Source organism: Scardinius erythrophthalmus (assembly GCF_964197995.2).
Source record: "Scardinius erythrophthalmus genome assembly, chromosome: 14".
Lineage (NCBI taxonomy): Eukaryota > Metazoa > Chordata > Actinopteri > Cypriniformes > Leuciscidae > Scardinius > Scardinius erythrophthalmus.
This window is the reverse complement of record NC_138234.1, coordinates 9157439-9180756: the sequence shown is the minus strand read 5'-3', so window position 1 is coordinate 9180756 and position 23318 is coordinate 9157439. Positions and strand designations below refer to the sequence as shown.

The window sequence follows — 23318 nt, the reverse complement described above, 5'->3', positions numbered from 1 at the left end:
ATCACTTGCGCTTTGCCGATGACATCGTGCTGATAAGCTGTTCGGCGGTTGATGTACAGCAGCGGCTTGACCAGCTCAACCATGCTGGTGCCCGGTTCGGCCTCAAAATCAATCTGGCCAAAACTAAGTGGATGCGCAACGACCAGGTGGCCGACACCACCCTCCATGTCGACCAGCATCAGCTCCAGCAAGTAGATAGCTATATCTACTTGGGCCAGGAGCTGACCATCGACCACAAGATTGGCCGAGAACTGGCAAGACGACGCCGAGCAGCCTGGGTCAGCTTCGGCTCAATTGCCGAGACGGCCAACAACAGAGCCATTGACCCGGACATCAGGGCTGCCCTATTCAACAGCACCGTCCTGCCTGCCATGCTCTATGGGGCTGAGACCTGGACAATGACGGCGGCCGACCGGTTAAAGCTGGCCGTGACTGAACGCGCAATCGAGCGCCGTATGATCGGGGTCAAACAGACCGACCACGTCCGCAACGAGCAGTTGCGGGCCATGACCAGGGTGGACGACGCGGTGGACCTGGCCAACAAGGCCAAGAAGCGCTGGGCCGGGCACCTGATGCGGCGTACGGACGAAAGATGGACGCGCGAAGTCACCGTCTGGCTGCCGATCGACATCAAGCGGCCACGTGGACGCCCTGCAACACGATGGCGCGACTCGCTACGACAAGATCTGGGACACAATTGGATGAGGCTCGCCCAGGACCGACAGACCTGGACAGATCGTTGTGGTCTGCGCTGACCACTTTTGGCCGGTGAAGACAGACCGATTCTGGATTCTGGGATTATATATATATATATATATATATATATATATATATATATATATATATATATATATATATATATATATATATATATATAATTTTTTTTTTTTTTTTTTTTTTTTGATCAGATAACATTTTAAGATGTCAAACAGTATATGTTCATGTTACAAACTTACAATTTGCTCCACCTACAGTATGTGGCAAGTTGTCACATTTCACTTCAATTAATTCGGGGTAAATAAGGGAAAAAAGTATACATGAAACAAAACACATAATTGTAGACGTGTGAAATTAAAAAGATAAATACTCTTAATCCCAAGTGATTTTGAGAAACCTGAGAAAGTCAAAAACCGTTAGGTTGTGCCCCGCTCTCCCTTACATCTCCTAGTAATATCTGCGAATAAAAGTGAGAGTACATCATCTGACTGATTTACTGATGTGCTTTTAATCTACTAATTTCTACCTGAACACACACTCATACACACACACACACACACACACACACACACACACACACACACACACACACACACAATGTTTGTAACTTACTAATCAGAAGACAAAAGCACAGCCAGGAAAAAACATGTTTTCTTCCAACAGCTCTGGGGTTTGAATTAGTTGTGATCTGAAGTAAAGAATCAAGATCTACTTCTGTCTTTGTGTTTCCACCGAGCGACTTCCTAATAGGTATCCTTTTTTTAGTTTGTTTGTTTTTTATACGCTTTGCCATTGTGTTAATGAGTCTGATGTCACTCTGGCTGAGTGTAGTGTTAGCAAGACTCGAAAATTAAGATTAAAATGAACAGACTTTATTAACAGAAAGATAACTACACACAAACGTTAATGAGAACCGACAAAGGAGCATTGAAACAAGGGAACTTATAGGCTCCTGACAAACAATGAGAAGTAATAAGACCACAGCTGAACATAATGAATAATCATAATTTGATTTTGAATTTGATAATGGGATTTTCAATTTATGAGTAAAATAAAGCCCGTGGTAAACATAACTTGACCATACTTTAAAGTTTTGTTCTACAACACAAATTACGCATATCCATAGTGAAAACGTGAATTTTGTATGTTCATTTTTGAAAACCTATGTTTTTCATAAGTATCTAAGACAGTTAAGTGTGTAATAAAGTGTGTGCATTAATATAGTCTCATATACTATACTACTGATTTCAATTTAATTATTGATATGTTCTGACTGTTGTCTCACCTTATGAAGATTTAAAACTGCATCATCACTCTGAAAATTAATGAAATAATGACCACAACCAATATATATATCAGCGGCCTAATAATCTTTTATTCTGTCATCTGTTATTTGACCATGTGTCATGATACACAATGATGATCATTGATACAAATGGATGATCCATTTTGATACACAACAACAATTATTCAATATTATTTAGAGGTCATAAAGATTCATAAACTTGTTCTTAATGGGGATTTAATTAGGGGCACTTCCGACTACTTAATCAAACATTTTATAGATGAACTAGTGAATATAGATTTCTAAATCTTTCCAAAATAGTCTTTAAATAGATACAGAAAACAGTAATATTTTATATGAAATGTTGACTTTCAATCTTTCTAAAACATGCTTAACTGGATAAATTCTGTTTTTTCATCCTCTTGAAGCTCTGACGTCTTTGACCAGAAGAACAGCAGCAGCCGCAGAAGCCACGCCCATCAGCGCAGTGACGACCAATCGCAGCACAGCTTCAACTGAATCACAGCAGGGGGCGTGGCCTTCTGGAGAAACAAATGAGCAATGATAAAAAAAAGAATTGAGATTTCATTCTCTGTCAGGAGCTTGGATATCAGTAAAAGATATTTGCAAAACTCAAACCTGTTGTTTAGAATGACATGAGTAAGTCAGTTTTAGATTAATATTTCTTAAATGCATTCCTGCAAAAAAGCTCATATGACCATTGATGTACCTGCATATTTCTGACAGAGTTCAGTGATGTTAACATGTTCACATTTTGGCAAACCTGATGATGATGAAGATGATGCGTCTCTGCTGGTGCACGGATCAGGCGTAGTAGCAGCTAAAACATGAGAAAAATCTAAATATCAGTCACAGGCATTCAAAGCAGAGAGTCCTGAAGTTCTTGAGGAGACAGTGTATAAAGTTAAAGTGGATTGTGGGATTTCACAATGGGACACAGTGTGTGTGTGCAAAGACATTTGTTCACACACATGCATAGAAGTGTACTGATTATAGGTGACTTTGAGCTTGTCTTTTTAAGAAGTCACTTATACATTTGGGCAGTCTTAACGTTATAGTGATGGGAGAAACAAAGCTTTTTGAAACATTAAATCCACTGAACCAATTGTTTTGCAAAATGATTCACTGTTTCCAAGCGCTTGAAGAATGTGAAGAATGGCCATGTATTCAATCCAAGCTTAAAAGAGCTGTATAAATAATGAAGTACACAAGTCAAGTACTTGCTGGGTCTAACATCATTATGGAAGTCAGTAGTGATGGATGCAGATACATAGTAATGTGTGTTAACAAACAATAAAAACAGACGTCACAGGGCTAAATACATAACATCGTAAAATGAACATGCAAACATAGTTTTATATCATTTGTAAAGGCAGGGAAGAATCCAAGTGGAAAAATTGCATTTGTGTGTTTTAAACTCTTTGAGATGATGATATGAACATGCCCACATTCAAGCATTTACAGCTCAGCTTTAACAGCAGATTTAGTTCACAAAGTCATGACCTAAAAATGAATAAATCCTAAAATTCATTAATTTGTTTTTGAGATTTCAACTCAAATGAAATCCTTTATAGAAAACACTAATAAAATCGAATGCTTTGGCATAATAACTCTTGTTAGATTTGTGTTGGTCAGATGAAGTTCAGGCGAAGTCTGAGCATTGAAACATCTAAGATCAAATTTAGTCCTATTTATTCATATTATTATTATTCAAAATACTGTACATATGTTCATTATCTGCAAATGTTTATTCAGACTAAACCTATATGTGTCTTTATGCTTTTTAGGGCCCAAGCCCTGAAAGGGCGGAGGCCCTATTGTTTTCGTAAGGATTATTTTTTTTTTTTTTCTTCATTATTTTTTTTTTTGCCTTTTTGCCACTTTTGGGGCCCTTAACATGCTCAAAAACTCTTGAAATTTTGCACACACGTCAGAACCCGCGGCCATCAGGGCCGGGCTGAAGCTGGTACCGGGGCGTGGCAGGGGGGCTCGACAGCGCCCCCTGGAATGGGGTCCGAAAACTTGGTCCATAAATCAAACACGCTTGCATGTAATAATATGAAACTCAGTACACATATAGATCTCATCGGGCCGAACAACTTTCGTGCTCTAAGTTTTACAAAAGCCCAACAGGAAGTCGGTTATTATACGTTGTTTGGAAAACGCATACAATGGAATGTGAAATACTCCTCCTAGGGATTTCATCCGATCGCCACCAAACTCGGTGAGAATAAAGTCAAGACATTGAGGATGAATTCTTGCGAACGGATTTTTGATATCTCAAACGGTTTGGCCGTGGCGAGGAAACAAATTTATGGCGAATAATGGGACACAGGAAGTGTGTTATAACTTCTGCATACATTAACTGATCTTGATGAAACTTCAGCAGTGTGTTTGTTGTAAGAGGCCGATCACATGGATGTGACTATTGTGAGTCAAAGTTATAGCGCCACCAACTGGCAGCAGGAAGTGTGTCACTTTCAAAATTCTTTGAATTCACCCTCTTAATTTTACCCGATTTGCTTCAAACTTTATGTGTATAATGTAGACACACGGCAGATGTAGACCTGTGAAAGAATTATTGATATCTTAGATACTGTTGCCGTGGCAACGCATCAAACTTTAATATTCTTTTCGGATGCGTTTGAGACTCTTAGCATGCTTGAAATTGGATGAAACTCGACAGATACATCACATTTATTAGCCAGTAGACATGTGAAAAGTTTCAGAAACGGGCGTGGCAGGGGGGCTCAACAGCGCCCCCTTGAACGGGGTCTGAAAACTTGGTCCATATATCAAACACGCTTGCATGAATTAATATGAAACTCGGTACACATATAGATCTCATCGGGCCGAACAACTTTCCCTCTGTCAAGTTTCACGCCAGCCCAACAGGAAGTCGGCTATTATGGGTTGTTTGGAAAACGCTTGCTGTGGAATGTGAACTACTCCTCCTAGAAAATTCATCCCATCCCCACCAAACTCGGTGTGCATGAAGTCAAGACATTGAGGATGCTAAATTGCGGACGGATTTTTGATATCTCAAACGGTTTGGCCGTGGCAAGGAAACGAATTTATGGCGAATAAGGGACACAGGAAGTGTGTTATAACTTCAGCATACATTATCTGATCTTGATGAAACTTCAGCAGTGTGTTCGTTGTAAGAGGCCGAACACAAGGATGTGACTATTGTGAGTCAAAGTTATAGCGCCACCAACTGGCAGCAGGAAGTGTGTCACTTTCAAAATGCTTTGAAATCACCCTCTTATTTTTACCCGATTTGCTTCAAACTTTATGTGTATAATGTAAACACACGGCAGATGTAGACCTGTGAAAGGATTTTTGATATCTTTAATACTGTTGTCGTGGCAACGCATCAAACTTTAATATTGTTTTTTGATGCTTTTGAGACTCTTAACATACTTGAAATTGAATGAAACTCGACAGACACATCACACTTATTAGCCCGTAGACTTGTGCAAAGTTTCAGAAACGGGCGTGGTGAGGGGCTCAGTAGCGCCACCTTTAGTCATAAATGGGGGGGGTTAGTTTTATCAACAGCAACAAAACTTGGTATGTGTATTGTTCTCATCAAGACGGACAACTTTCTAATTTACATTAACGATCTCTGACCAACAGGAAAAGAGATATTTTGGTTTGAATGTGGATTTTCTGAAGAATTTTCTCTCCCTCTCTCTGTGTCTCTGTGTGTGTGAGGGGAGGGGGGGATTTGACTATTGCTTTTATATTGTTAATCAAGGTTTCAGGGGCTTTTGGGGTCCTTAACGTGCTCAAAAACTCTTGAAACTTTACACACAGGTCAGAACCCACGGCCATCAGTGCCGGGCTGAAGCTGGTACCCGGGCGTGGCAGGGGGCTCAACAGCGCCCCCTTGAACACGGTCTGAAAACTTGGTCCATATGTCAAACACACTTGCATGAATTAATATGAAACTCGGTACACATATAGATCTCATCGGGCCGAACAACTTCCGCAGTCTAAGTTATTAGCTCCGCCCAACAGGAAGTCAGCTATTATGGGTTGTTTGGAAAACGCTTGCTGTGGAATGTGAACTACTCCTCCTAGAGAATTCATCCAATCGCCACCAAACTCGGTGTGCATGAAGTCAAGACATTGAGGATGCTAAATTGCGGACGGATTTTTGATATCTCGAACGGTTTGGCCGTGGCGAGGAAACAAATTTATGGCGAGAAAAGAGAAACACGAAGTGTTATAACTTCTGCATACATTAACTGATCTTGATGAAACTTCAGCAGTGTGTTCATGGTAAGAGGCCGGTCAGATGGATGTAACTATTGTGAGTCAAAGTTATAGCGCCACCAACTGGTAGCAGGAAGTGTGTCACTTTCAAAATGCTTTTATCAAAAGTGGGGGGGTTACTTTTACCCACAGTTACAAAAATCAGTACGCATATTGGTCTCATCGAGCCGGACAACTTTCTAATTTACAGTCATTAGCTCCGAGCAACAGGAAGTCAGATATTTTGGTTTGAATGTGGATTTTTTGGATATGTCAGACTCTGAGTTTTTAGTTACTCCTCCTAAGTGGTTTATTTTATTCACACCAAACTTTTTCAACATGATAAAAAATACATTCAAGATTATATATATATATATATATATATATATATATATATATATAAATATAGCTGCGAGCAGCGATGAAGGGCCAAAGCCGGCGGCACCGCCACCCCGGTGCCTTTAGGTAACTAAAGGCATCGGGGTTGCGGTGCCACCGGCTTGGGCCCGTAATCGCTGCTCGCAGCTATATTTTATATTTGTTATTCTTAAAAATTATGTGTCTTGTTATATTTATGTGTGGACTGTAAGCGTCAATACCATGATCAATTCCTTGTGTGTTCAAACACACCTGGCAATAAAACTCTTTCTGATGATTCAATAAAGCTCATGTTAACTGTGTGAAACTCACTCCACATTTACATTCAGTCATTTAGCAGATGTTTTTATCCACATCAACAGATGAGCATCACAAGCACTTTATCACAGGAGTTATTATAATAAGTGTCAGATGAAGACCCTTGCTCCAACACAGCTCAACAGAGCAGGTTAAGGTCCTGGAAAGAGACTTTTCATATTTTTTAATATTTGGATAAACCAGCTATTTTAAGACCAGCTATTGTGCAGGACAATATTAGCACTAACCTCCAGAAAATAGTACACATGTGAGAGAGATACATTTACTATTATACTATGCAATTATTGATTTTCTTGAAGAAAAACAAAAAAATCTAAGAATCTTGGCACATGTTGCATCATGGGATTGTAGTTCATTCCTTCATAAATATATTACATGACACATATTTTTATTTGCAGCATTTATTTGCTGCATACAATTATGAAACAAAAAAGAATAACAACATCACATAAATTTATAATAAAAAAATGAAAACAGAGTAATGTAAAAATGTAAAATGGATGTTATTAAAGAATAAAATGAAGTATATCGTTGTGGCCACTAGATGGCCCAATACACCAGATTAATCTAATCAACCTTTTTCGGTCCAGTTCAGAGAGAGCATTGGTAAGCAAAGCTTTGTTTCACCAACACTACATTTAGGCTACTTGTATGCTTTTAGCAGATGTTTTTATCCAAAGGGGATTACAAATGAGAAACAAATGCATTCATCAACAATCGTTGCAGTTCACAATGCCCATGTCATTAGACAACTACAGTATAAGCGAGAAGAGAAGTTTGAGCAAGCCTAAGTCCTATGTGCTCTTTCTTTGAGATATTCTCACCAGATTAGTTATAGTTTTATAGTTTTATTGCAGGGTGTTTGATCTCATGTTCTGTCTTAGCAGAAAATACAATACAATCACATACTCCTTATATTTTGATAGTTTATCAAACCTGAAGTGTTATTAAAAGAAAATATTGTGCAAACATCCCCTCCAGACATCACTTTTAACCACAACTGTATCAATCCCTGAGCAGGGCTCAAAGAACCGTCCATATCGACAGAGGCTCACGGTTTAGCTGGTTAGCATAGCCTTAAAAAAGACTGTAATTATAAACTTTTGCAGGCAAAAAGCATCTCTTTCCATTAATGACGATATAAAAGTGGTAAAGTTTCTTGGAGGCTTTTAATATTGTCAGATAATCATGTGTTTTTCACAGTCTGCTGAAGGACGTTTTTATATAGAGCATCAGTCACATGACATGATGATGGTGATTAGCTTTTGTCATGATACACGCTAGCGGTTGCAACAAAGCTTACTAGAAAAGCGTCACTGTTTTTTTTTTAAATAGTTTTTTTTTTTATATTTTTTTGTCATTGACAGATCAACATATGATATATATATATATATATATATATATTATAATGATAACAAGAATAGGGGACACGTCTTAGAAATAGCTTCTAACAGTCGCTAGAGCTGGAAATAACTTCTACTGAAACTTGATCATCTGCAAGCTCTGCAAGCTTACATGCAAATCATGGAAGCTGAACATCAATCTTTTCTTTTCACATAAACATAGTAAACTGTATGATATACAGTATATCAATATTTCACATTCACAGATATCAGAGAGGTTTTTTGTCAGACATTAGCATTCACTGATTCTGTACTTTTTCAAAGTAAAACTGTTTCTCATAAAGATGAAGTTAAATTGTGGAAGTCACTTCAACCCACATGATTCACAGAAACACACACTATTTACGGCTCAAGACAAGCAAACACAAAAGCACATTAACCACAAACGTCCAGTGATAAACACATTATCATGCACACACTCTCTAACCAACAGATGAAACTACATTCATATTCCATATCTGAAAATGAGGCCTTCTGCAGTTTGAGCTGTAGAATAGGCCTACAAAACTGTAAAAATACATTAAAAATATCATGAAATTAAATGTGCTGTCATTCTGCAGATTTTATTCATTCTGAAGTTAAAGGTTTCTATATAGGTTTGTTTTGGAGTCTGCAACAATAGATTTACAAGCATCCAATGTCAAAACACACACACACACACACACACACACACACACACACACACACACACACACACACACACACACACAAAAAACACTTTAATTTTCTCATCATAAACATTGAACAAAGAGGCTGAAAACTGTTTGTTCGAAGATTCATTCTCTCTAAACCCACTCTGCTCTGATTGGTCAGATGGTCCAGTCTGTTGTGATTAGTCTACTCTGCTCTGATTGGTCAGATGGCTCAGTCTGTTGTGATTGGTCTACTCTGCTTAAGTTTTAAAGGAGTCATAATGTTGTTTTAACTTTGGTACCCAATGCTCTATTATAGTCTTTCAGGCACTTCTAAAAAAGAAAAGTGGAAAAAAAATCAACACAGAGCCCCTCAGACCCTTATTTCTAAAGGCATTATTGTCTCGCGAGATCTGATGCGATGTTTTGGCTGTCGTGGACGGTCATTATAATAATGCAAATGAGGGGCGCGTTGATTGGTTGCAGGAAGGAGGGGGGTTGACACCGCAGGTAACTCTTTAGCATATCATTACAAACTGACATCATGGAGCAAACCGCAAAGTGTCAATGAACTCGACCCGCCGCGACATATGGGATTCAACCGTACATGTTTAAGCCGGACTCTGAACCAGAGCTGGAAAGTGAAGATGTAGAGTCGATGGAAGGACGTTCTACATCAAGATGTCTCTGAATGGTAAAGACAATCATTTTGACTGCGACATACATTAACATCAGTAACGAGCAAAAACGTGTGTTGCTATTTTCTCCCACATAAATTTACCTTTTATTTAATGTAGATTACATTAACGGAGATGTAGTTTTTTTTTTTTTTTTTATCAGCTTACAGTGGTTTTGAGATTTTTACTATCAAGTGGTGTTTTGCCTTGTTTTACGTTGTGGTTATTTAGACATTTAATGTTTTTCTTCTTTAGACATGCAACGTGATGTTATACTTGCATTTAAACATTTTTAGCCACTGAGCATGGACTCCTGTACCGTCACTACTGTAGATGCTAGTGTAAAACAAAGTGGAAAGATGTGCCTAGCATTCGTAGAGTCCATTCCCCGTGTTTACCTCAATAGCCGCATTAGCAGTTAGCTGCTATTTCTTAACCACAGTAGAGCAATACAAACAGTCTTACCTTTTCAATTTCTGGCAAGTCCCTGATGGTTGGGATGGCACCTTTTCCCAAACGGAGCTTCGAGGCCAAGTTCGCCTGATTTTGCCCCAAATTTGTAAATGATTCCGGTGTAAAATGTTTAGCACACACACCTAACGATACGCCACTTGAAAGAGTTGTTGGGACAGCGTCATTAAAAATGAATTTCCTCCACTGTTCCCTGATAGTTTCGTCCGTTTTTGGTAGATAAAACACATTTGCATGTTGTTTGTGGCAGTCACCCACAGAGCATCTCAGGTGTAGGCTACACTCGGTTTCTCCATCTTTCTCGAGTCGACTAAACTGAATCTGAGGGGGAGAGGGGCGGGCTTCCCGCGGCATAGGTTTGCGGTGTCCATATTTGGTATATCCTCCCCCGTCTTGACGTCAAGAAGGGGAAGAAATCAAAATCTCGTTTTTTCGTGCGCGTGCACGTGGCCTATTTTACAAACCCTGAGGTAAACAAACGCTTCACTTTTAAATATCGGCTTCCCGGCCAGTGTACAATCATTATGCAATCATAACATACATTGATTCTCGTGGAAAAGTGAAATTTCTACATTATGACTCCTTTAAATTAAATGTATTTACTAAATTCAAGTTGAAACTCTAATCTCCTCCCAAAAATCCTCAAAAAAGTCCTTTGGTGCCTCAGTGACTAGTTCACTCAGAGAAGCTGTCAATCACAGCTGTCAATCATGACGTCACACCCCCGTTTTAAATCAACATCAAATAACTAACTAAAACCAAACTTATTTAAAAGATGAACATTTGAACTTACATCAGTGTGATAAAATGATTTTTTTCGTGTCTAAACTACAAAAACATGAATTTGTGAAAACGGTGACATCATGTGCATGTGTATTATGTGTCCAGTCTTTAGAAGGTTTAGTTTTTCTCTACAAACATTGCCAACTACTGGCCTGGCAGCAGAATACATTGTTGTATACATTTTTGACAATGGTGTCATCTATACGTGAAAAACGCGAAGAAAAAATATTCAGATTTTATTACATCGTTGATGTGTAACGTATCCTCAGTGTGCAGAAATAAAAAGCTTTTGTGTGGAGATACAGTAGTTCATCATATTTGCACCTGGCCATTGCTTGCATGTCTTTCATTTCTGAGTGAGCTTTATGAGTTTTAAAACACTCTGACAGTATGACAGGTGTGAAAGAGATAATATCAACACTACAAAAGTTAGAGAAGAGAGGCTTTTCTTATGGTCAGTTTTCAGTGTTTTTAGAAGCCTATATGGATTCATATTTAAAATGGAAATACAGTGTCATAGAGAAATTTCAAAGATCACAAATAAAGGATTTTTTTTTTTATTTTGTATTAAGAATAATTATAACAATAAAATGGCACTTCTGTAATATATAATAGAGTGAGCTGTATTCCTCTACTCACCATAGACAGTAACAGTGAATCTGTATGTAGACGATGAGCTTCTGCGGCTGATCTTAACTTCATAAACTCCAGCATGTTCAGTTGTGATGTTCATGATGGTCAGAGATCCAGTCTTCTTGTCCAGCTTCAGTCTGTCTCTGAATCTCCCATCAAGATTATCAGGGATCATATTTTTCACTCCATCAGTTTTAGCTATAAGATTCCTGTTAGTTCCAAACCTCCAGAATATCTCTTCACCTCTCTGTATTTCAGTGAGACTAGAGTTTAGAGTGACTGAATCTCCCTCCATCACTGACACTGACTTCACTGCATCTGTGTCAGCACACACACCTGGGAACGGAGACAGTTTCTCAATCAAAAGTTGTTTTAAGAAGCTTTAACTGAAGTTTGAAGGGGTTTTGAAATTATTAAAAAATGTGAGAAGGCATAAAGATAGAAATGAAAAAAGATGGAAACAGTGGAGAACATAGAGCTCCACATAAACAATATGCAACTGTAAAAAATGATAAACTTGTCTAACTTACCAACCAGACAGCAACAGCACAGACAGAAAAAAGCAAATGTGTGAAACATTTTCAACAGTTCAGTGGGTCTGAAATAGGTCAGTCTAAACCTGTGAGCGTCTGCAGTGAAGATGTGTAGAGAACAAGTGTTGACAATCTTAACTATTCGCTAACTTCCTCCAGACTGAACTAGGCCACGCCCCCTGCCTCCAAACACACGCCCTCTCTCTGAAACCCCGCCCCCAAATGTTGTGTTGTGTATGTCTGTGCATTATTAGGTGATGTTGGTTTAGTTAGATCTTTAAAAGATTAATCTCAGCAGTTGCTTCACTATGAAAGTTTCATCTGCAAGCATTTATGACTGTGAAATAACTAACATTAATACTAAAATAAAATATTCATATTCATGCTAGAATAGTTTAAAATCAACTAATTGGCTTATTTCATATTGTAGCTTTACATAAATTTAACAAATGTTTCCATTTGTCAAACTTATGACTTTCTGAAATTTGAATATGAATATACAAGGTCTAATATCCCACGCTAATGGGACACTAATCACCATTATGGCGACTTCAAAACAAATACAGTGGTAAACAATTACATTTCTTACATATAGACACACACTGAACAAAAAAAATCAAAAAATCAAAAATCCATGCCAGCACAGCTTGACAAACGTTTACCATTAATGAAAAACACATCAGCTGAAGTAACATGTTCAGACTGAAATAGTAAAAATGGTGAATTGACCATAAACTATACAATAACATGCTTAAATTGTAATAAAAATGTCATGTATATGAATTAATTTTACAGTTATCTTTATGATTATGTAGATGATGTTATTAATTTCACATTATTGATTATGGTAACTCTTTGGTTCTACAGCGTGAAATCTAACAGTGTAATTAGATGTGTAAAATCAGATAATATGAAGTATTTCAATAACACATTTAGACTCACACAGTCATCAAGGATCAGCGGATGAATCTTTGTGATTTTTCTGAAGTCCTTATGGAGGACATGAATGTGAAACATTGCTCTGTCACTGTTTCACTCTTTTCCCTCAATGAACGTGTGTGTGATATGACCATTCTTTACACTGTCTGTGTGCAAATAAACTGTTTAAATGCTATTAATGGTCATTATTTTAGCAAATTATACCCTATCATTCCCCCAGAACACTTGGGATATACAGCATGTGTCGCATGGGATCATTCTGTGATACTTGTGGATCTTTTTTTTTAAAAAGAACCTTGAAACTGATCACTATTCACTGCCATCATGGACGAGCGTGAGCGGGGCATTTTCTTCTTGTGTGGTCCATAAAAGTAAGAAGTGCACAACATTATAACAACAGGGTGAATATAATATATGAATTCATTTTCACTTCAGGATGAAGAATCCCTTTCAGTGCAAGTGGTTGGACTTTTATTTCGGACAATAGATGGCGCTCTATGCTGTGGTGTGCACAGTTTGTTTAAAGAAGAAAGTTTATCTGGTTAACATAACTAGTCAGTCCCTTCTGTTGAATGTTGTAACCAAACCATTATGTGGACAAAAGCAAGATTATACATTAACAATCATTCATTTATAATAATGTTGTAGATTTAACCAGTAACAGATTTTTTGGAGGCTCTTTAATAGTGTTACCTTGCCTGCTGGAAGTAGTTTCAATATAGAGTGATCAGTCACATGACATTATAACTCATTATCACACTACACACACCCACAACAAAACTCAATCACAACAAAACAAATCACAGTATTTACTTTTTTAATTAAATGTGTAGTGACTGCATTTGTCCTTTGGACGGCAGCACTGCTACGCTATACTGGGACAAAAGAGAAAAGTCTACAGTTTGTTAACAGCTTTGCTACTCTCTGTAACTCCCCAAAAATAATATTTAACAAGCATCAGACATCTGCATGATAAAATAAATGTTTAAACAGTAAATTATATAATGCAATTAATCTTAAAGCTACTCTCATAATCGAAACAGGATATGTGTTTCATAAGAAGAGAGTGCAGGATGTGAAGGAAGCCTAGGTGTGAACATCAAGAATATAGCTTTACTGACTCTAGCACTGTCTGCAGCATCACAGCATAATTATATCATGTCCAGTGAGCTGCGTATGCCTATTAATCAATTCATATTTCACAGACACAAAATGTATAGGCAGTAAGATCTTACAGTTTGGTTTGAGATCTTTCTTTTTTTTTTTTCAAAATCAACATTTGATTCAGTATTTCACAGGTAAAACTGTTTGGTGTAAACAGGACTTCAAACTTTGAAATGAATATTAGCAGAACATAAAAAGACAAACACACTCCTATACATCAAAACATGCACTGACTGACACACATGAACAACAAACGTCCAATTACAGGCACATATTCACAGAAAAGCTGTTTGTCAGCCAACACATCAAACCACATTTCTTTCCAGAACTAAAGATATGAGACCACCGCAGGTTTCAGTTTGACTCAACAGAGCTGCTTCAGTATCACATTCAGTTTACTAAAAGTGACATTTGGTGTCACGATGTTGTCCAAACGATCCCCGTTTACACAATCACCCCGGTCCAAAATTACACAGTTTTTGTCTCTCATGTAATGCCTGCTACAGACTGTGTAATTTTGGCAATCCTATAAGATCATTACAAATCACACTGTTCAACATGGATCAGATAAACAAAGGCTGTATTTGAACCTCTCTCACTGTACGACGTAGGACCACCGACGTTTAGGAGCCACGACCACAGAAATCGCCACGATATCATCTTTAGTCTGGGACAGCCCAAAATCGTACAATGTGTGTCAGGCATAAACTACAAAAAATGTGAATTAGTGAAAAAGGACGTCATGTCTATGTGTATTACCTGTTCAGTCTATAGGCACGTAGTTTCTTTACAAAGTGGCCTCACCATCTACTGGCCTGACAGCAGAATACAGTGTTTTTAGTCGTTTTCGCGGATCCGTGTGAACAGGGATCATTTTGACCAAAGCCACTTGGAGGCAACTCTGCAACCTTAGCAGAAAAAATCGTAACGTATGCTAATGCTGTGGCTTTTTTTTAAATGGATGTCAATGAGAGCCCAGATAGCACATGCACATCACGGAGACGTCTATTTGATGTGCGTGTTTACATCTGGAAGACGTATTTTTTAGAGTGTTTGCTCATCTGCAATACGTCAAGGTATATATGTTTCCTGTCTGATGTCAAATAGATGTCTATCAGATGTTAGTAAACAGCAGATGCTTTCCAGATGAAGTGATCTTTTACAGACATCTTGTAGACGTCTTGGAGGCTTTACTATGCTAAATAAACTGCTTTTGTGAGGAAATAGCTTATCATTAATGAATCGACAGCCCATAGGCTAATCTTCAACTTGTTTGCCCAAAACATCTATTTTGAATTTATCTATTTTTAGAGTTTACACCTGAAAAAAAAATGCTGTTTTATAAGAGAAATCACAGACAATTGCGTGACAGTTTTGATTCACTTAGCACTTCTCCGCAAACAGTGATTGACTGTCGCACAACTACGAACGAAATTCAATGATTTCAAAGCTTTAATGTGATTGGTTATCAAGGCAAGTTAGCTTTTACGCTTTCTCCACTGGGACAGCCACGGACCCTCGTATCTACTAATAAAAAGACCACCTCTGGTTTTGATAACATTGTCGTCTGTACTTTCAAAAACGTAAAGGAAAATGTTGTAGTTGTTAGTACATCGTTGTCATGTAAACGTACTCTGAGTTGTCTGTGGGTGATTTTAGATGGGTCTGAGATTATTTGGGATGTTCATTATATATCAGTCCAAGACCAAAGAACGAGGTGCAAATTATGCACAGATTATTATACCTTCATAACACACCTCATTCTATTCTTTGAATTTCTGAAAGAGGACACAAACACACATCACATAAGATACAAAGATAACATTTTAATGAAAAAGTAATAAATAAAAGATATGCTCCACTGGCTACGATTCAGAGTTAAATTTTCCCCAAAATTTTACTATTATATTATATTATATTATATTATATTATATTATATTATATTATATTATATTATATTATATTGCAATGAAATCCATATTCAAATGTAATTTCTGTACACAATGACATCAAAGTAAACATGGTATCTAAAAAAATTGCTCCATCAGCACAAAAAACACAAATGTTAAGCTATGCTCAAAAATCAATCATTAAATAATTGAAAAATTTAGCTTCCCATCATGGCTGCATTACCACCTTAGATGTGCATTATTTTTCAATAATTCAACAGCCCTTTGTCAATTATTCTTTACATGTTTAAATCTATACTTACAACTAGCACGCAAACACACTGCTTCATTAATACAAAGTACTCCATGAACCAAGCAATCTCAAGCATGAATTTTTTACCTCTGCATTTTGAATCATTCTTGACAATAGCATACACCTACATTTGATGACAGTTTTCCAGGACATTGTTTTATAATGATTCAGTTCCATTCTGTCTTTCCATAGTCTCTATGTCGTAGCTAACAACGTCATTTAAATTCCAGCCCAATGTTTCATGTGTATCTAAACTTGGTCATTTGTATAATAAATGTTGGAGTCCCTGTCACTCTGTCTAGGGTTATTTTGTGATAATGTCTGGCTGACTGTACATTACCCTACTTATTGCATTGGTTACATGTTTCACATATTATTTTGTTAATACCACCCTGCTGTCTGGTATGAGAATATAGTTAATCATTTCGTAGGTTTGATCTTCTCTGCTGTTCATTTTATCTGGTTCTGATGTCATAAACCAGCACAGCGATAGTAGCCACGCCCACCAGAGCAGAGAGAGCCAATCGGATCACAGCTTCAGTAGAACCACAACAAAGGATAGATTCTGAAGGAAGGTAAGAACAACACAGAGGAAAATTATTTTACTTTCCAAAAATGTATGATATGTACATATGATGGTACTTGCCATGCTAACTGCGGACCTGCATGGATTTGTGAACTGGTGCTTGCGAATGAGTCGCAGATAAATAGCCTGGCAAAGAGCACTCACTTTTTCTCGTTCATCTTTAATGTTAAGCATTTTATGTACTGATTATTTAGGCTTTTCCCTCTGAAATGTTTGTTTTTACAAGTCCTGAACAGGGAAGCCAAAGTATCTCGATTGCCCTCAGGTAGTTGGTCCCAGTATCGGTCATAAATCCCGCCCTCTCCATATAATCGAATGGGATGTGAGACAAACTAAACAATCAAATTACACTTCAAATATTTTTTTTCCAAAGATGCTTTCTGTCAGATTAGATAGGTTCAAGTGTTCGTTTTTTAAATAAGTTTGGTTTTAACAACAAAAAAGGAAAACAAGAAATATAAATTTACATAATGTAGCTGAAGACGATCAACAAAGCTCAGTCAATCATTAAAGGTCCCGTATTATGCCCCTTTTCACAAGATGTAAAATAAGTCTCTGATGTCCCCAGAGTATGTATGTGAAGTTTCAGCTCAAAATACCCAACAGATCATTTTTTACAGCATGTTTAAATTGTCATTTTTTGGGGCTCAGAAAAACGCGCTGTTTTAGTGTGTGCCCTTTAAATGCAAATGAGCTGCTGCTGGACGACACAGGGGGCGGAGCTTCATGAGCTCGCGCTCAGTCTCTCAGGACAATTTCATCTCATTGAATGATGATAATATCAGAAACTCTCAGTAACGGTGTTCATTTCGAGTCGGACAATAATGCCTACAGAGTCAGAGTGCTGTATAGAGATGAAACAGGTATAGTTTAGTAGTTGTTTAATTACGGTTATTATAACGTATTTGTCATCTGCTTGTATGTATCCATTATGTAAGGGTTAATGCCCGACGAGGTGTCCATTAACAGGTATTAATGGACGACGGCGAGGCGTGAACCGTCCGACGCGCAGCGGAGCGCGTTATTGTTTGTAACTTGTAACTTTAGATTTCGATTGTAAAACTAATTAAAACATTAGTTTATGTTTTAATTAGTTTTACAATCGAAATCTAAAGTTACAAGTTACAAACAATAACTTGGTTTCCTTGGTTACGCCTGACGGTTTATTTAGGTTATCACTTTTTAACGGACACCCTGCAGCCAATCAGAATCGAGTATTCACCCAGACCATGGTATAATTATAAATAGCCTACAAGTCTGCTGTCTGAATGATGATCAAACATATACTGATGAGTTTAATAAAGTTTATTGTACATCACACAAAAGATGAAGCGTCAGTTTTACTTCAGAAAATCACCGTAAGAGCTGAGTAAACACAGTAAGTTATAAGAAGTGTGCAAGTACATACACGCATTTTGGGGAAGTTGAGGAAGCATTCCTGTGGGCGGAGGTTAGTCAAAAAACGGTTCTAGTGACATCATTAAAGAAGGAAGTAGAGGGATGTAGTCCAAACGAGCCGTTCGATGTAGGCGACTTCTGTTAAATAAAATATCTCGCTTGGCATTGAACTTTGAGCTTTATAATTTTACAGATATTATTTATGCTCTAACAGCAACATTACACACTAACTTAAGTTTGAAACATGGGATCACGAAAAACGGGACCTTTAGTATCACTTCTGATGTAGCCTACCTGAGCATGGCTGACAGAAATCAGTGTTGTTGAGAAGCGTAGTCTGGTTGGTGAATGAATAAGCCACTACACAGCTGTACGAATCATCCAGACACTCAATCTCCAGAGGTAGAGAGAGACTGATGCTGAGATCACACACACTTATGCTGTACAATAAACTGATTCCTTTGTACCAGGAGAGAGTCACATCACTCACATTCAACACTGAACACACCAATGAACATGATGATGATGATGATGATGATGATGATGAGTTATTGCTGATGACAGGAACAGGTAGACGAGCTGAAAAACGCAAGAGAATAAGATTAAAAAACACTGAAAACACACAGTGACTAGTGGCTGTCCAGTTTTAAAAGAAGTGCAAAATCACACCAGTATCATAACTGTCACGTTCTGGGTTTTGTTTTATTGTCATTGTCATGTTTCTGTGTCTTTTCATGTGATCCCTGTTCTTGTCATGTGATCCTGCCATGTGTTCCATGTTGTCATTTGTTTAAATGTTCACAGGTGTCCCTTGTCTCGTCGTTAGTCCTGTGTGTATTTAAGCCCTGTGTTTCAGTCTATTCCTTGTCTGTCGTTAACTTGGTATGTTGGTTGTTCTGGTCCTGAGTCCTGTTTCCTGAGTCTGTGTTTGGGAAGTTTAGAGTTTGTTGAAATAAAAGACTATTGCTGCATTTGGATCCTCCATTCTTCCCTGCTTCAACCTGCAGCATAACAGAACGACAGACCAACCAAGGATCCAGCAGCTTTCTCTATGGATATTGCACGGATGTTATTAACCCTCGAGCAGGGCTGGCGATCGCTCGAGGATTATATTCAAGAATATTTAGATATCGCCCATTTTTCTGATATGCCGGACTGTGTGCTCATAGATTTCTTTTGTGAGGGCATTAATCAGCCGCTCAAATCACGTTTAATCCACGAGGGTCCCCGTTCATCTCTCAGTCAGTTTATGGACTATGCTTTGTTGACTGTTGGTTCTACGTTCACTGTGGGTGTTGTGGAGGAACGTGACACCGCACTCACTTGCGTAATGGTGACCAACCCCAGTCCAGAGTCTCGTCACGCTTCAGCAGACCTTCCTCCAGAGTCTCATCACGCTTCAGCAGACTTTCCAGAGTCTCGTTGCGCTTCAGTAGACTTTCCAGAGTCTCGTCGTGCTTCAGCAGATCTTACAGAGCCTTGTCATGCTTCAGCAGATCTTCCAGAGCCTCGTCACGCTTCAGCAGATCTTCCAGAGCCTCGTTACGCTTCCACCGAACTGCCAGAGTCTGTCGCGTCAAGAGATGTAAGGTCAGTCCTTCGAGTTTCCTGTCTGGTATCCAGCGTGAGGGATGCACCGCTGGTGTCTGCACGCACAGCTGGTATCCCCAAATCCTCTCGCTCTAGTCCTCTAGTTCCTTCACTAATTCCCCTGTCTGAAGCACTTCCCATGATGGGGATTGCTTTGTGTTGTGTTTGGGCTGCATATACCACCTCAGAACTGCCCCAGGCGATGGCACCCACTGTAGTATCTCCAGAGGTAGCGGCACATGCAGTAGAACCTCTCGACTCGGCGGTCCTCTCTCCAGCCCCTTGTATGGTGGTAGCGCCCAGCAATGTCCTCTCAGCCTGTCATGTCACGGTCAAAGGAATTGTAGATGAGCACTGTATCTATCCGGTTAATGAACTTTACCTGATTCTTGATGAACCTTGTAGAACCTTCAGAGGTGGCAGCGTCTGCTGCAGAACCTTCGGAGGTGTCAGTGATAACAATTTGTAAATCCTCGTCTTGCCCTGTTGCAAAGCCTGAGTCTCTTCACGTCAGCCCTCCAGAGCCTGAATCTCTCGAGCCTGCACTTCACGCCAGTCCAGCCGAGCCTGCACTTCACGCCAGTCCAGCCGAGCCAGCACTTCACGCCAGTCCAGCCGAGCCCGCACTTCACGCCAGATCTGCCGAAGCCAAGGCAGTATGCGTCATGCCTGCCACGCCTGAGACAGCAAGTGACATGCCCGCCAAGACAGAGCCCTCTTCATCGCTGCCCAGCACAGAGCCCTCTTCATCGCTGCCCAGCACAGAGCCCTCTTCATCGCTGGTTCCGTCCAGCTCAGAGCCCTCTTCGCCGCTGGTCTTGCCCAGCTCAAAGCCCTCTTCGTTCCGTCCAGTTCAAAGCCCTCTTCATCGCTGGTTCCGTCCAGCTCAGAGCACTCCTCGCCGCTGGTTCCGTCCAGCTCAGAGCACTCCTCGCCGCTGTTTCCGTCCAGTTCGGAGCCCTCTTCGCCGCTGGTCTTAACCAGCTCAAAGCACTCCTCGCCGCTGGTTCCGTCCAGTTCGGAGCCCTCTTCGCCGCTGGTCTTAACCAGCTCAAAGCCCTCGCCGCCGCTGGTCCCGTCAAGCTCAGAGACGCTTCACTTCACGTCTGCCGATCCAGAGATTGTTCACGTCACTGCTGTCGATCCAGAGACTGTTCACATCACACCTGCCGATGCAGAGACTGTTCACGTCACATCTGCCGATGCAGAAACTGTTCACGTCACATCTGCCGATGCAGAGACTTTTCACGTCACATCTGCCGATGCAGAGACTGTTCACGTCACATCTGCCGATGCAGAGACTGTTCACGTCACATCTGCCGATGCAGAGACTGTTCACGTCACATCTGCCGATGCAGAGACTGTTCACGTCACTTCTGCCGATCCAGAGACTGTTCACGTCACGTCTGCCCGTCAGGAGTCTCGTCCCGCCGAGCCTGAATCTGATCCTGATACTGAGCCTGAATCTGTACCTCTTCTTCCCACGCCTGTGTCTTCGGACAAGATGGCCGACTCCACGCCTGTGTCTTCGGACAAGATGGCCGACTCCACGCCTGTGTCTTCGGACAAGATGGCCGACTACACGCAGGCGTCTTGGGACAAGATGGCCACCACCGCTGAACTAGTGTCTCAGGACAAAATGGTCTCCGCCGAACCAGTGTCTCCGGACAAGATGGTCTCCGCCGAACCAGTGTCTCTGGACAAGATGGTCGCCGCCGCCGAGCAAGTGTCTCGGGACAAGATGGTCTCCGCCGAGCCAGTGTCCTCAGCAGAGTTACCCTCAGCAGAGATGGCTGCCGACATGCCTTTCCCTGAGCCGGTGTCTGGTCCAGTTCCTGAGTCGGAGCCAGTGTCTGTGTCTGTTCCTGAACCTGAGTCGGTGGTGCCAGTTCCAGTGCCAGTTCCGGTGGTTCCAGTGCCAGTTCCGGTGGTTCCAGTTCCTGAGCCGTTGGTGTCTGTTCCAGTTCCTCCGCCGTGGCCGCCCGAGGGGTCTTCACCGCCGTGGCCGCCCGAGGGGTCTTCACCGCCGTGGCTGCCCGAGGGAAAGTCTCCGCCCAGGCCGCCTGAATTGTCGTCTCCGCCCTGGCCGCCTGAAGGGTCGTCTCCTCCTTGGCCGCCTGAATGGTCGTCTCCGCCCTGGCCGCCTGAAGGTTCGTCTCCTCCCTGGTTGCCTGCACAGCCTGCTCCGCCCTGGTTGCCTGCACAGCCTGCTCCGCCCTGGTTGCCTGCACAGCCTGCTCCGCCCTGGTTGCCTGCACAGCCTGCTCCGCCCTGGTCGCCTGCACTGCCTGATCCGCCCTGGTCGCCTGCACTGCCTGATCCGCCCTGGTCGCCTGCACTGCCTGATAAGCCCTGGTCGCCTGCACTGCCTGATAAGCCCTGGTCGCCTGCACTGCCTGATCCGCCCTGGTCGCCTGCACTGCCTGATCTGCCCTGGTCGCCTGCACAGCCTAATCCACCCTGGCCTACCATCCTGCCTCAGTCTCCAGGATCTCTGCCGCTCCGCTGACCTGGCCCTCCATCCCGCCCCCAGGTCCGCCTCCGCTCCACCACCCTCCTGAACTATTGTTTTTTGTTTTGATGGGCGTCGGGAGCCGCCCTTAGAGGGGGGGCTATGTCACGTTCTGGGTTTTGTTTTATTGTCATTGTCATGTTTCTGTGTCTTTTCATGTGATCCCTGTTCTTGTCATGTGATCCTGCCATGTGTTCCATGTTGTCATTTGTTTAAATGTTCACAGGTGTCCCTTGTCTCGTCGTTAGTCCTGTGTGTATTTAAGCCCTGTGTTTCAGTCTATTCCTTGTCTGTCGTTAACTTGGTATGTTGGTTGTTCTGGTCCTGAGTCCTGTTTCCTGAGTCTGTGTTTGGGAAGTTTAGAGTTTGTTGAAATAAAAGACTATTGCTGCATTTGGATCCTCCATTCTTCCCTGCTTCAACCTGCAGCATAACAATAACAGTACTCCACGTGAAGTCATATCTACATTGTAAAAATGGTAGCCTGCATTTGTTATCTTAAAGAGTTGACCTGATTTAACCAATCAAATTTAGTTTTTTTTTTTTGAGCAGTGTAGAATCAGTGTTGTTGAATAGTATTTTAGATTTGAATATATAAAAATCTCTGTAATGAAACTCTAGATGGCGCAGTCTAATAGATCCTTAACTCAAACGTTTGCAATCACATCAATATCTTTAGGGCACAGCTGATTAGTTCCTGCTGTGTCAGTAGCCTATGAGCTTGCGTGCTACACTTCAAATGCTTGATTAGCTTTGTTTTAGCAACATGCTTTCTGAAACACTCCAACTTCCCCAGCTCCACCTGTATAGATCTGC

At 40.6% G+C, this 23318-nt stretch overlaps 2 protein-coding genes across 2 annotated transcripts in view; one reads left to right on the top strand and one right to left on the bottom strand.

Annotated features, from left to right (window-relative positions):
• LOC308701936 (cell adhesion molecule CEACAM2-like) overlaps nt 1-3628 on the top strand; it is a 21268-nt gene extending 17640 nt beyond the window's left edge. The window contains exon 5 of the mRNA XM_081384417.1: nt 2431-3628. Within this exon, the coding sequence (XP_081240543.1) occupies nt 2431-2567 (137 nt within the window). The 3' untranslated portion in view covers nt 2568-3628. The remainder of the gene's footprint in view (nt 1-2430) is intronic.
• LOC308701939 (uncharacterized protein) overlaps nt 1-12194 on the bottom strand; it is a 99182-nt gene extending 86988 nt beyond the window's left edge. Inside the window, exons 1-2 of the mRNA XM_081384421.1 lie at nt 12109-12194; nt 11585-11914 (exon numbers count right to left, since the gene is read on the bottom strand). Coding sequence (XP_081240547.1) covers nt 11585-11914; nt 12109-12157 — 379 coding nt within the window. The 5' untranslated portion in view covers nt 12158-12194. The remainder of the gene's footprint in view (nt 1-11584; nt 11915-12108) is intronic.
• Between the last annotated feature and the right edge of the window lie 11124 nt (nt 12195-23318).